The sequence below is a fragment of the Xyrauchen texanus genome, chromosome 25 (assembly GCF_025860055.1).
Source record: "Xyrauchen texanus isolate HMW12.3.18 chromosome 25, RBS_HiC_50CHRs, whole genome shotgun sequence".
Lineage (NCBI taxonomy): Eukaryota > Metazoa > Chordata > Actinopteri > Cypriniformes > Catostomidae > Xyrauchen > Xyrauchen texanus.
Window position 1 is genome coordinate 16499908 of NC_068300.1, and position 15007 is coordinate 16514914.

Sequence of the window (15007 nt, forward strand, 5' to 3'; positions counted from 1 at the left end):
CGCTGCTGTGGAAACCTGTTAAGACCAACTGTTTTCCAGAAGGAGAGCCTGTGCATGCACATTACGCTTTACATCACCCAGCTATTCACCAAATGCCATGTTAATCTCCCTCTCTATGCACCATTTGTTTGTTAGGGAGGCCAAATCAACATGTTCATTTGGAAATAAAAAAAGAGATGCTATGAGAGTCGAGCGGAAGCACTGGCTGGCTGACCTTTGATGATTATTTTCAGTGTTTTGATATGTTGTTCTAGAAGGCTTAAACTCTGACAAGCAATTGTCCTCAGAAGGTGACATGTTCAAATGGAGAAACCAGCCTGCGGGCTAAAAGATTTAATGATGTTGAACCCAGAGTCATGCCCCGATGCTTAATTCTTGGCCTCAGTGTAAGCCATTGAGGCAAATTTAATGATGTTTTATCCACTGTTGTTAAACATAATACTGATATCATGCAGTGAAGTGCAAACATTAAAATTGTACCATTTCTTTTTTCTCTATTCACCAATAGAATAAATGTAGTAAACAACATTTAATGAAATCGCTTGATGAGCGCCGTTTTCTTTACCTTGTTGCAACAGGAAGCTTTGGTACAACCTAGTTGGGCTGTCAAATTAAAATTTGAATATTCGTTGAATTTAAGAATAAAATGCACATTCGAATGCTGAAACTGTGCATATGAATTTTGGATGTGTACCAAGCACTGACGATGACTTCAGATGGATCGCATTCTTGCGCTAAAAAAGGCTAGACACAGCGCAACAAATACAGTTTAAAAGAAAGCAGTTGTCTCAGGATGCTTTTTAAAGTTCTTTTTAATTAGAAACTGCATCTAAAAAACAGCGCTCCTGCATGAGATGCTGGATAAACAAAAACAAAGCGAATCTAAGACATTCGTCTAGCGCAGTTTACATAGAAAAGCAAATTAATAGTTGCAAAAGTGTTCGGTGTAAACTGCCCTTTACAGTAGGTGGAGGTACGTCTTGCTCTCTCATAAGTGTTTCTCAGATTAAGCATTGAGTTTTTTAAATGCTTTGTCAGGAAAGGAGTTCAACTTGGAAATGTGTCTCAAGATCCTCATGTTTGGTTCCAGTCTGTTGTGTTCCATCTGATTGAACAGCCAATGGCCTGTGCTGATAGTCTGATCCACTTCACCACCGAGTTCAGCTGAATACCATTGCTATCTGGGAATATTGCTACCCTACAACTGTAATGAATGTAAAACAATGTGGTATTTTGCTGTTATTATAGCTTGTGTCTGGGATAGTATACTGTGGCATCATCAGTGCAAGTGTAACACCATATGGACTGCCTATTGAAGAGAATATGGACAGAATAAAACCTTTTATTTATTAATTTAATGCATGTTTGTTGAAAATGGAATGCTCTTTTTTTTTTAACAGCCAGAAATGTCCTTGCAATAATATAATGGTGCTAATATAATTGTGGACTTAGGAAACAATGTCAATTAAAAATCAGCTGACTTTAAAATCTGCATTTTATTCAAATGTTGAAAATATTTAGGGTAACAATTTGAATTTAGTGTTTCTGTCAAATTGACAGCCCTAAAACCTAATCTCATAGAATGAATGTTACTATAACTAAATTTTTGCAAACAGAGTTTTACGTGCTGCTTTCTACGTCCTGCTGTGTTATGATATCGAAACACATTTACTTTTAACACATCATTTGAAAAACGATACATTTTAACTCTTGTATTACAGACCTACCTAAATTTACACACATATTCCAACTTGATTTGCTTGCACTATAGCTCAATTGATAGAGTGTAGGACTTTAGACCGGGAGACCAAGCCTCGAGCCCATCTAAAATCCCTCAAAATAAAAGTAAAAATGAAGCAAAAGTGTATTAAAAGCAACATGAAATAACAAATTGCTTTTAATACACTATCAGTTAGGTTTATATGTTTGTTTAGGGTAAGGATATCTGTAGTATTTACATCTCATTTAATTTATTAAACACTATTGGTTAGGTTTAGGTTAAAGTTTTAGGTTAGGGAGGTACATTTTCTTGTTAAAGGTGTCACGAAATTCTTGTTTTTTATATCGTTTTATTGTCTTCCCTGAAGTCCACGGACAATATTAGTTAAAACTTTTTCTATTAAAACAGTCAAAATGTAGTATTATATGATCATTTTCCACCCTGCCTCTGGCCCTCTGTCTGAAACGCTTGGCTTGGCATAAGTGCCTCCTTAAAACTTCAATGTAAATGGACACTGTTATGACTGGCTAACAGTGTGTAGCCCCTCCAATAGAGCCATATTTGAAACTCAATCAGAAGAAAATGAACCAGATCCACAACATTATACAACTAAATTTCAGGGTTTACACACAACATGCATCAAACACATTTATTTGTATCTGAATATATTAAACTGTTCATCTCAAGCACAACTGTTAACACTCACACCATGTCTACACCGGACACGAGTCACGTCGCATCAAAAGCAGTAGAACCCATTATAATCAATGATGCTTTATGCCATGGAAGCATCCTTGAAGGCGTGTTGTGCCAACAGTAAACAGATGTTCCGTTCTATTCTGTTTTCATACACAAACAATAAAAAATAGCACAGATGGGCAAAAGAACGTATGCATGATGTGTTTGTGCTCAAAACAGCAAGAGGCAGCAGCTGAATGATAGAGAATAGTTTCTCCTCTTCAGAGTTGTAACTTGATACTGCATCTTTTAAAAGTGGAACGAGATATGTAGCAAGTAGTCAAAGGTGTCTGTTTGTGCATGTTTAAATACAAAAATAATTGAAAATAGTCCAGATGGGTCCTTTTTGGTGTTCAGGAATAGTTAAGCCACAGTAGGCCTTGTATGTCCGTATCTCTCAGTTGACAAACTGAAGCACCAGTGGGCGGGGCCAATAGTGCGTTGATGTAAGCGTTGAAGTTTTTTCACTGTAGTGATGTAGGGTATTCGCAGAAGTAGAGAACTAGGTGTTTTTGCAGCTTGGTTTCAATAAATGCTTTTATTGCACTGGGTAATAAGTTTTGAGTTCTGAAATGTATAGTATATTTTTATAGTAAAAAGACCTATGTTAAAATATCGAGGAAAATTTGATTCCTCATAACATATCCCCTTTAAAACATCTATCCTAATATTCACTTTAAAAACCTTGTCTGATTATAACATAATTTCATTCGATTTTGGCACCCCCGCTGGTCATTTCCCTGGGAAATGGGCCAATGGTCTAAGGAAGCACGTAATTTTGGTTTGCAAAAGTCACATAAATTTAATGAGATCAGTCTGCTTTGGTGAGACAGGGCTGTTCTCTCTCTCTCTCTCTCTCTCTCTCTCTCTCTCTCTCTCTCTCTCTCTCTCTCTCTCTCTCTCTCTTTCATTTTTTCTTTAAATAGCCTATAGGCTTTAGTTTCTTCACATCCATAAATCATGATTTGCTACTAGATAGTCGATTGTAGGTGGTATTGGATGGAAATTCTCATTCTAGAATGCATTTGATTGGATAAAATTCTGTCTAGTGCAAGATAAGTCTTCAATACTTTTGGTCCTTTTTCCCAGAGGATAAAGACTGTAAATGTAAATGCGTATATCTGCTAAAAGTTAATTTTGTCAATATTGCTATCATACTCATAGGGAAAATGCATAGATTAAAAGCCTCAAAACACAAATTTTGATTCCAAGGCATTTTACAAACATAAGATTGCCTTTAGCAAGGTTTTTGTTGAGTTTTGGTTGGTCAACGCTAGTGCTAATAGAGTAGCCCTTTGTCTGTTTGCCACAATGTAGCGGCAGAGTATGTCTTTGTCCGTGGGCCTGTTTTCCTGTTCCTGAGTGGAATTCTAATAGCTTGCCATGTTTTTAATTGCAGAAATACATCCTTCCCCTCATTATGGGCAGCAAAGAGGACAAGAAACATCTGCAGAGGATTGAGAGCAACATCACGGATATGAGTGGCACTCTGACACAGACAGGTGAAGATTAATATCTTCATCACTTTTTCCTCCTTAACATTTTCCTTCATTTATCTGTCGCCAAAATCTGCTCACATTTTACAAATGACGGTCCTGTCATTTTGTTTTAATTTGAAATTGCTTGTTTACTGTCAGCTCAGCTTCAATTAATTACGTTTCGCTGAAAAGCTCTTAACCTCAGAATATTAATGAGGGGAAGTGGAATGACAGCGTTTTCTTTTTTTTTCGCCTTCTTAACTGTGTGGCAAGAAAGTTCATTTTAATTTTCGGTGTGGTGCTATGGCTCCCTGGTTGGGCCCTGAGCGCGCTTGTGATTAAGTGTGCGGTGACAGGTGCGTCTCCCTCCTTGGACAGGTGAGGAATCTTAGCTAGGCTGTCAGAGAGGAATGCCTCTCCTCCTCCTCCTCTCTCCTCCCCTTCACATCCCCCTCTCTTACTCGACAAACAGCCAGTGTAATTAAACATCCCAGCAACCATGAAAGCAGGACACTTCCAGAAGAAACTTTGTCTCGTTAGTGCCGCAGTCGACTTGTAGCTGTGTCGCTCTTTCTCTATAGGAAAAGACACTCTTGCCATGAATTGTTGTTTTTTGATCTAAAGAATGACAAAAAATAGCAATTTTAAGTAGAAACTGTTTAAAACACTTTACAGATAACATTTTGAAAACTAGATTTTAAAGACATTCTTCCTTTTCAACCTTATCCCTCATTTGTTTCATAGCTGGCTTTCTCCAGTCTTCCAAAAAAAAATTCAAATTGTACCTTTTGCCTTTTTTTATAAATAATGATACACTCCAATGTGATTAAAGTGTAATAAAAACTTTTTTTAAATTGTTAAAAAGAAACTAACACAAATACATAGATTATATTTCAAATAACTTGTTACATGCGTTTTAAAGTAGATTTTGAGTCCCTATGTGTTGTGTTGTTTTAAGAGTTATTTAAAACAGACTGCTTTTCTTTAGTATTTCACAGTTGTCATAAAGATGAAATACTAATTTCTAGGTTCAATATATGGCACACATCTTAAAATCTACTTTTATTTATTTTAATATTTATTTATGTGTTTTTCTCCCCAGCTTAGTTAGATGCCCCACAAACATTTTAATTTGAAACATTTGGTGACCTGTCCATTAAAGATAGATATGTAACACAGTATGTAAAAGTGAAACAGTACATGCAAAGCAGGTTCTAATGAATTATAATAGACAAAAGTCTTTGTTCCTGTTATCGTTGGTAAAATACATTTTTTATAGACTTTGTCAGAGTACACTAGCTGTTAAACTATTTCCATTTTTGGTTTATAAATCCATGGAAATAATATTGATCTGTGTTTGGCCTTCTAGACAATAATGAAACCTGTTCCATGGGCTTCTGATATACAAATTGTGCATTGTTTTTACTATCCAAGAGATTAAAGTAAGCAAATTTGGGGTGTATAGGATAAAGGCATCTGGGACTTTTACAAAAATTGCTTTAGTAGGCTGCATGTCTCCATGTTAATCTTATCTTCCCAAGCTTTGTATTCTGGTTTGTGGAGGCTTACCGAAAGGCCAATCAATTGTGAGCCATTGCGTGCCAGCTTGATGTGGGTTTCTTTATCTGATTACCAAATGATTCTCTTCATTGCCATTTTGGTTTATATATATATATATATATATATATATATATATGCAAAAAATCCTTCCTTTGTATTACAGTGCCTGTCTTGCACTCATTTCATTTGGTTTTAGCCGTATACATGTTTTGTTTGGCATCGCATTCAGGAAATATAAGAATATTTACATTGTTCTAGGCTCACTCTGCTTTTCATATTTCCTCTGTGAAACACTTGTTCCTGGCAATCTTTTTTCCACATTCTCTTCCTCCCTCCATCCACCACTCATTTTCTCCTGGAAGAGCCGTACCTACCCCCAGTCACTCAGTCATTCACGCTCCTGATCTAATTTGCTGTGGCTGCTGTAGCCAAGTTGCTATTGTAGTTAATGACTGTTTCAGTTAACAGTTTGGGAGAGGGTTGCAATTACAAAGTGAGTTTCCCCCTCTTCTCACAACGTGAGTAATAGCAAATGACTGCCGTTCTTGCCAATTGCCCACACTCCTTTGTTAAAGTTTGTGTATTTTTCTAGTGCCAAGCGCATTGGAGTGATGGATTCCTTTGAATGTGGCTCCATTACTTCCGCAGCTTTTGAGTGTAGGCCTTGACTCCCATTATGATTTCTCAACAACTTCCCACGTGCAATTAATGAACAGGTCTTGGAAGCACTTTATCGTACACGCTCACACGTGCAGACTGTAACAGAATTGTGTTAGCTGTTTGGTCTCTTTGTCTGTGGAGAGCATATTGGTGACCAGCTGTCCAATAAAGCCACAGACAGGCTGGGACATATGCAGCATACATTATATTGAGGTATTTACTGAATAATTTAGGCTGTACACACTGTCTGCCTCCTCACAGCAGCTGTGAAGCCACTTGCAGGATCTCAAATTCACCCAATTGTTTTCTCCAAAGAGAGGGTTTGTGGAAACCCTAGCCACACTAAATGGAAGCATTATTTCTCATGTTTTGAGGCTGGAGTGAATGAGTGGTAGGTTTAGAGCTTTGGAGCAGTTGGTGCTCATTCTTAATGTAATATCTCAAGAATTGCTGAGGTTGACATAGACTGTGATGGCATTCATGCTCGGCACATTATTTTGTTTAGTGATAGGACAGTAGAGAACAGATGAGAAATGAATAGGACAAGAGAGGGTAATGGGTTCAGGAAATGTTGCAAACTAGATTTGAATTAATGTTGCCCAACATGAGCACCAAGGCATAATGCTAGAAATTCAATCATTATTTACTCACCTTTGTGTAGTTTCAATCCCGTTTCTGTCTTCAGAAACCAATGTTTGGAAATCTCCAAACATTTATGAGATTTCAGTCTCTCCCCATTCAAGTAGATAGTAGCTGCACTTTCATGACTGCAAATAGCTTCTAGGGAGCATTCCAAAGATGGCTACCAGTGGACTGACTTGCTAGAAAGACTTTGCTTCATCCACACTAGAACAGCATTTTCCTTCACCGAAAATGGAACATTCAATAAAATGCTTTCTGTTACCACATACTATCATTATTCAAACAAAAATGGGTTAGTGTAAATGTGGCTTAAAATCTTCCTCTCCTTCATAGCTCTCATCTCATTCATGTTTGTGTATATTCAAATATGTTGCACCAAGATGCATCGCACCAGGCTTGATGTCATTTATGAGATCTCTTGTTTCTAATAAAGCCATTTCTAAAGATAAATAAGGACTTGTTTGTACCATCATTATTACCTAGGCTTCAGTAAGAAAGAGTGTTTAGCATCTCTTCTTCCTTATACAGTAAATCTTTCATCCTTTTTGGCTGACATTGCCATTGTTACAGGTCACCCAATGAGACAGACAAATGTAGTTAGAGGAAGAAACAGAGTGAAAAGGCTGTTTCTATGAAAGGAGAGTCCTGAAACCGCGTGCTGGAGAGCCAACAGTCGGCAGCTAATAATATCTGCTGATGTTAATCCAATTAGAGTTGATTTAACACTTTACAGAGCATGATTTATAGAGGCGTTTATTGGTTTTCTGTAACATAATCAGTTTGGAAACTTAATGCATTGTTTGGGAATGCATGTGTGACTGGAAACAGGGCGAGAGCAACTTGTGCTCTGGGTTATTTGAAATGATATCCCCATTAATAACACCGACTCTGGCCCTTCCAGGGCTGTTTTTCTTGGCCTTTTTCTAATCCTCGGGACCAGCACAAACTGACAATAATTCAATCTTCATAGAGGATGGAAAATGAGCTGTATTTAGTAAGATTAGTGAGGACAGTAGTGTCTAGCCCTGCTGCCTCCCAAATGAGTGGCTTTATTTTCCATCTTGTTGATTGTTTGGAGAGTTTGATAGAGCCAGCATTTCAAACCCATGCTAATGGAAGTTAAGAGACCGTGATTTGATATAAGAGCAGACGTCGGTGATTAATCTTGTACAAATAGAGGTGTCTTATATTACTGATTGAGCTGAAGGCTAAATCAAAGAGAAAACAACTGCGTGTTGATCGACGGTAATGGTTGCAAACAAACAGACATGTGGATTTGCACTGGATCTCAATTAAAGCTGCAGTTTTCATGCTTTTGGGGCCTTGGTAATTGTCTTGGGTGTAGTGTAATCTGCATGTTTGTGTTTTTGGATGCAGTCACCCAGTTGCAGATGACCCTGGCTTCAGTACAAGAACTGCTGGTCCAGCAACAGAAGAAAATACAGGAGCTGTCACAAGAGCTGGCTAATTCACAGGTAATCACATACACAGGCTCAAGTTCCTTACATTGACATAAAATCACATTTAAAAAAAAAAAATCACAAATCACAAACTTACACATATGTCATTCCAAACCTGTATTCCTTTCTTTCTTCCGAGGAACACAGGTATATTTTGCATAATTCCCAGAGTGCTTATATTCATAATGCACAGTGGAGCTGGTGAGCTTCAAAAATGACAAATCAGCACCATAAATGTAAACTTTTTAAAGGGAGATCTTCAGAAGCCATATAATTTTATAACTGAAATGTAAGTGTTATTCGCCTTTAATTAGTTGTAATCCTTTGCTGAAGCTCTGAAATGTTATACATCATTGTTTTTTCCATGTCTTGTCTTGACACGACATATTTGAATTGAATGTGACCACGAATGGGATTTTATAGCAATGATGGAAGACAAGACTTTTGGCGAATAACGACTTAAATTTAGGTCTGTCCTTCACAAAAAGCAGTCATGTTCTATGAAATATCTTCTTTTGTTTTCCAGTGAAAAAGAAAGTTATATGGGTTTCAAATGACTTGATGGTGAGTAAATGATAAGAGGTTTTTTTTATTTTTAGGGATGATGTTCTGTCCAGATGCAATTGAAGTAAATGACCACTTGGAGAGACAAAGTCAAATTTTAACTCAATTCAACAGAGGTGACTGCAAAGAAACAGATCATACAGTCAATCTTTCCTTCAGCTTTTGTCATTTTTCACATTACAGATCAAGTTTAAGGATAGAATGAGATAGGAATCCTCTAGAATCATTGTGTATGTGACAATGATAGCTGACAAAAAAAAAAATCCTTTCAATCTTCTTTGTTACATAAGGATCATAAGACAACAAAATTACACTGGCATTACATAAGCATCATCAAACAGCATAATTGACTGAAAAGAAATGCATGAATTGCCTTTTATCCTCTGAAATCTCAACTTTGGTACATTAAGAGGGTGTAGCCAAAATGTTACATGGAAATATAAAAAAAGAAAAATACCACAGGAGTTTAGTTGTCAAGAAAAAGTTGCATTCCATTCAGTGGTGTCATCTCAGATATATCATGAATGATAGCCAACACTTGTTTTATTGTTCTGCTAAGTTTAAATAAAGGCCTCAGTGTGCATTTTTGTAAGGCCCTTTGCAGCACTCAGTTTCAGGGGCACAGCCTCTATAAAACAAGGCCACTTTGAGTTTAAAACAACACAGGGCATATTTCATTGGCACTGAGACTGATGCTTCACCCTGATGTGAATATTAGTGGTGACAGAGCTCATATGCCGTTCAGAAGAGAAAAATGTGCATTGACAAGACAAGGCATGTCATGGGAGCTCCATAAAGAACGTGTATGACCATCTCCGGAACGCTTAAGCAAGCCATCTAGGGATGGGACGTGAACTCACTCTTCCATCCCGTCCTGATCTCTCCTTTGCTTGTCATTGCCTTCTGCTATTTTCAGCTAGGCTGAGACCTTGTTTAATCCCCACCCTATCATCAACTACAGGTGTAAAAATGTTCTTTCTGAGATACTGTTGAAACAGTGCAGTTGTTTTTAGATCCTTGTAAGACGTTGAATTGTCTGATAGCATTGTTTGCTCTCTAAGCCAACCTGGTCTCATAGAAAACATTTTTGCATTACTAGTTGTATCACAGCAGTTTCCTAGTAAAATAACTCTAGAGGCGCTACAACTTTTATTCCCTTTCACACAAATTACAGGTAAAACAGAATATTATCAGTTCATAAACACATTGACCTGTTCCTCATACAATGTTGTCTTATGACATCAAATTACTTTTACTATAGCGCATAACTTGTAAGATGGTACATTGTAACTTTTCCATACATAACCAACTTTATTTACAAGCTTGTTTGGGCACGATCGAATTGCGTGGTAGCTCAACTGATGGAGCATTGCACTTGCTATGCAAAGGATATGGGGTACTGAAAATGTCATAGAAGTACAGAAAAATTATGTGGTTGGTTCAGCAATTGTATTTTTCATGTCAAATTTGCTTTTTATGACACTGTCTGTAAGGTTTAGGTTCAAGGTTTTAGGTTGGGAAAACATTTTAGGGTAGGGAAGTAGGTTTTGTTGATTTAAAACCTTAACCTTAAAAATCTCATCTGTTAAGGGGAGGATTTAACTTGATTTCATTGCCACACAGTGCGCAATTAACCTTGAAAATGCTGCGATACATTTAATGAACTGCGTCATATTGTTTTGCTATAATGTCACCACAGTCACATAATTCAGGCTGGCCCCTTTTTAGTGTCATCGTGATGCAACATAGAATATTTCTAGTGAAGATGCGGTGTAATAGTCAACAGCAAAATAAAAAGAAGAATGCACATGCTTGAGAAAACAAACAGTTCAATAAGGATTGAATGAAGAAATGTTTATAATAGAGGAAATTCTCTTCTTTTATGTTTGTCTATTTGGGCAGCACTGATTTTGTTGGCTTTATCAAATGCTAATGAATGCATTTTGGTGTCATTATCACAGAAGAATGTTCCTCATGATGATAAGGGCTTCAAAAACTTTATAGATTATAAGCACATAACTTAAAAAAGAATATGAAATTGCAGGCATTTTGCATGTGCTGCCTGCCACATTGCCATTCTTCAAAATGCAAAACTCTATGCACTTTGTATCTTACAATACCATGATAAATCATCTCGTAATGGGCGCCAAAAAGCGATTTGGAATTGCAACCATGGGCACGTTTTATCTCCACAGCTTGTTACGCACATGGGTATTTTACTGAAGCATCTGGATCCTGTAGGAAAACATATGCAAACGCATCTGGCCCTGCACAAATTGAAGTGAAAATATGAATCTCTCACTCTTCTGAAGTCTGCCAGAAGTGCAGACTCACCACTACGTTTTTCCGCCCTGTGTCCTTAAATTGCCATATTGAAGTTTGCCATAGATAAACGGACTTGGCAAAAGGCAGTAAGAAGACCGCAAGGCACCTCCAAATCCAATGCTTATGTTACATCCTGTCTTCTAAGATGCCTTCATCTGGTTGATTTTTAAAGGCAGCTACAGTGAGAGAAAAAAGTATTTGATCCCCTGCTGATTTTGTACATTTGCCCACTGACAAAGAAATGATCAGTCTATAATTTTAATGGTAGGTTAATTTGAACAGTGAGAGACAGAATAACAACAAAAAAATCCAGAAAAACGAATGTAATTTTTTTTTATAAATTGTATGCATTTTAATGAGGGAAATAAGTATTCGACCCCTCTGCAAAACATGACTCAGTATTTGGTGGCAAAACCCTTGTTGGCAATCACAGAGGTCAGACGTTTCTTGTAGTTGGCCACCAGGTTTGCACACATCTCAGGAGGGATTTTGTCCCACTCCTCTTTGCAGATCTTCTCCAAGTCATTAAGGTTTCGAGGCTGATGTTTGGCAACTCAAACCTTCAGTTCCCTCCACAGATTTTCTAGGGGATTAAGGTCTGGAGACTGGCTAGGCCCACTTCAGGACCTTAATGTGCTTCTTCTTGAGCCACTCCTTTGTTGCCTTGGCCGTGTGTTTTGGGTCATTGTCATGCTGGAATACCCATCCACGACCCATTTTCAATGCCCTGGCTGAGGGAAGGAGGTTCTCACCCAAGATTTGACGGTACATGGCCCGTCCATCGTCCCTTTGATGCAGTGAAGTTGTCCTGTCCCCTTAGCAGAAAAACACCCCCAAAGCATAATGTTTCCACCTCCATGTTTGACGGTGGGGATGGTGTTCTTGGGGTCGTAGGCAGCATTCCTCCTCCTCCAAACACGGCGAGTTGAGTTGATGCCAAAGAGCTCGATTTTGGTCTCATCTGACCACAACACTTTCTCCCAGTTCTCCTCTGAATCATTCAGATGTTCATTGGCAAACTTCAGACAGCCCTGTACATGTGCTTTCTTGAGCAGGGGGACCTTGCAGGCGCTGCAAGATTTCAGTCCTTCATGGCGTAGTGTGTTACCAATTGTTTTCTTGGTGACTATGGTCCCAGCTGCATTGAAATCATTGACAAGATCCTCCCGTGTAGTTCTGGACTGATTCCTCACTGTTCTCATGATCATTGCAACTTCACGTGGTGAGATCTTGCATGGAGCCCCAGACCGAGGGAGACTGACAGTTATTTTGTGTTTCTTCCACTCTGTGTTTGAGTGTGCTCTTAATCTCAGCATCTCAGCTCGTTAACTGCATAAAAGACAGCTGGGAGCCAGAAATCTCTGATTGAGAGGGGGTCGAATATTTATTTCCCTCATTAAAATGCTATTCAGTTTATAAAATTTTTGACATGGAATACGTTTTTCTGTTCAGTTCTCACTGTTCAAATTAACCTACCATTAAAATTATAGACTGATCATTTCTTTGTCAGTGGGCAAACGTACAAAATCAGCAGGGGATCACATACTTTTTCCCTCACTGTATGTTCTGTATCCTTTGCTCCTATAATATCACTCAATCATGTTAATTTCACAATCCTAAATGTATTTATTAATGTCATTTTTTTTTAAGAAGAGCAGGTTTATTGACACTTTTGAAAAATATATTATATATCCACATGGCACAAGTAGGAACGCACACACATAGTAATCCCAGAACTGTGTGACGCGCTGGCCCTCCCAGACATGTGTCAGAGTTCTTTACAGAGTTTTGTCCATTTGCTCTAAACCGCAATTTTATTAATGGTGACTACAGTGGCTACAGTTTCTCGGGAAGTGAAGACTTTGTTTTATTCATGCATTGTTTTTGCGATTATTGTGGTTTGTCGCAATAAATACAATTTGCAACTTAGATGGAAACATACTAGTGACATAAATAAAATAAAAAATTATGGAAAAGTCATGAAATTGAATCTAGTTATGCCAATTTTTTAAGTGTTATCTCTATAAATTATGTTTAAAAATCCTTATCCAGTAACCACAAATGATTGGAAAGGTAATTTAAATTCATTGGTTAGAAGGTGAGGGAACCTATAGTACCTTCATACCAAAAAAAATGCTTCCTGTGTAAAGTCATTGACAGTTATCAAGCTTATGTATTAGACGCAGCCACTATCTTTGGTTCAACTCACTTTTAAACAAGACACACCTCGTTTTTTCCTCTTCTAGAAAAGTACAGCCACATCGGTCTATTGTTCAAAACACTTTGAGTCGTCATTCGCAACAGCAAAAAGTCCAAAGTCAAGGAGATATGGGATTTTCTCTATCAAATTAAAGATTTAATTAAAAAGCACAGGCTTCATTTGTCATGAGTGCCTTGCTGGAAAGCTGCAGTGTATATAAAGTATACTTCACATAAAAACACCCATTAAACAAAGTGTACTTAGTAGTGATCTTAAATTTTGTTTTGAGAGATGCAGGGCCCTGTTGTCTAGAGCCATATGGGAAATTCTGAAATAATTTTCATGTCCGGAGTACGAGATTAAGGACACATGTTTAGACTTTTGGCTGTGTATCATTTTCAGTATGTGGTTTTCAGAGCAGCCTTTTTGGGGTTCTTCATTCCGCGCAGAATGCGCCAAGCTTGGCAATTAAACCCTTTAATGCAGAAATGTGTATTTAACCTAAAACACATGGCAACTTCTGTTTCTTCAGCTGCTAAGTAAACATGTCTTAAACTTTCAAAACCACACAAGTGTAGTGTGTGCTGTCTTGCTGTGAGCGCATTGGGCCTGTTTCTCTGCCAGTTGCACAAACTGTGAATGTTTGCACACAAAAACCTTTTCTTTTGTCATCTCTATAAATGAGCTCCATACATAAGCTGTTATTCAAATGTCAACTGATAACAGGAAGTCAGTTTAGAATTAGTGAATATTTTGTTGGATTGTGAATTGTATTGATTTGTCTTTGAATATATCAAATTATTCTGTACTTTGGTAGTCTTTTTGTATCCATAGTCAATATATTACAGGGCTGTCAATCAGTAAAATGTTTTAATCAAATGAATTAGATTCCTGTATTCCGTTGTGTTTCGTCCAACTGTTGCGCTTCCGAAGTGAGTGAATCTCATTCTGTGGTTGTGCTGCTTGTGAGGTTTGTTGAGGTGCACTGCCACCTACTGACACAGCTCGTAAAAACAGATGTACTTCAAGCTCGAATATGCTTGAATCAAGCATATGGTTGGAAAATCTGTACGTTTACTATGGAATTTACGTATGCATTAGTGGGCATGAATAATTATGTAAATATTATAACGCATACTTTTTTGTATAATTAATCGCACTAAATAAACTTGTTAAATCGCAGCCCTAATATATTGTTAAGAGCATTTTTGTCATAAGAGCATAAGTATATTACAGTTACTCATACAACCACTTACCCTAAGTATTGAACTGATTCCTATTATATTTGTGCAACAGACATTAATTAAATCTCACATTTTCAAACCTCATTTTGTTGAGGACATGTGGGCGATTACTTTTTAAGCATTTTGACAATTATTGCATGAAGGAGAAATTGGGTGAAAAAAATCCCATTGACTTGCATTGAAGGAGGGAATCGAGCCATATCTAGGCACCAGAATATCATCACGAATTGACGGTGGCTATTTTGATTTGGGCCAGTAAGCAACATTTTACCCTTAAACCTGACTATAGTAGTGTAGAGATCTCATTTCTTTGGCAAAACACCATGTTCTCCTTTAATAACATTTCATACTGTATCACAGACAGAATGCACTTTGTTGTCTTCCATGTATATAAACTAATCTTTTTTTTTACTACA

General features: G+C 37.5%; 1 protein-coding gene across 1 annotated transcript in view; it reads left to right on the forward strand.

Moving 5' to 3' along the window:
* The window catches only part of LOC127619030 (peroxisomal membrane protein PEX14-like), a 41223-nt gene that overhangs the window by 13846 nt on the left and 12370 nt on the right, over positions 1 to 15007 (forward strand). The window contains exons 4-5 of the mRNA XM_052091756.1: positions 3858 to 3960; positions 8176 to 8273. Of these exons, the coding sequence (XP_051947716.1) occupies positions 3858 to 3960; positions 8176 to 8273 (201 nt within the window). The remainder of the gene's footprint in view (positions 1 to 3857; positions 3961 to 8175; positions 8274 to 15007) is intronic.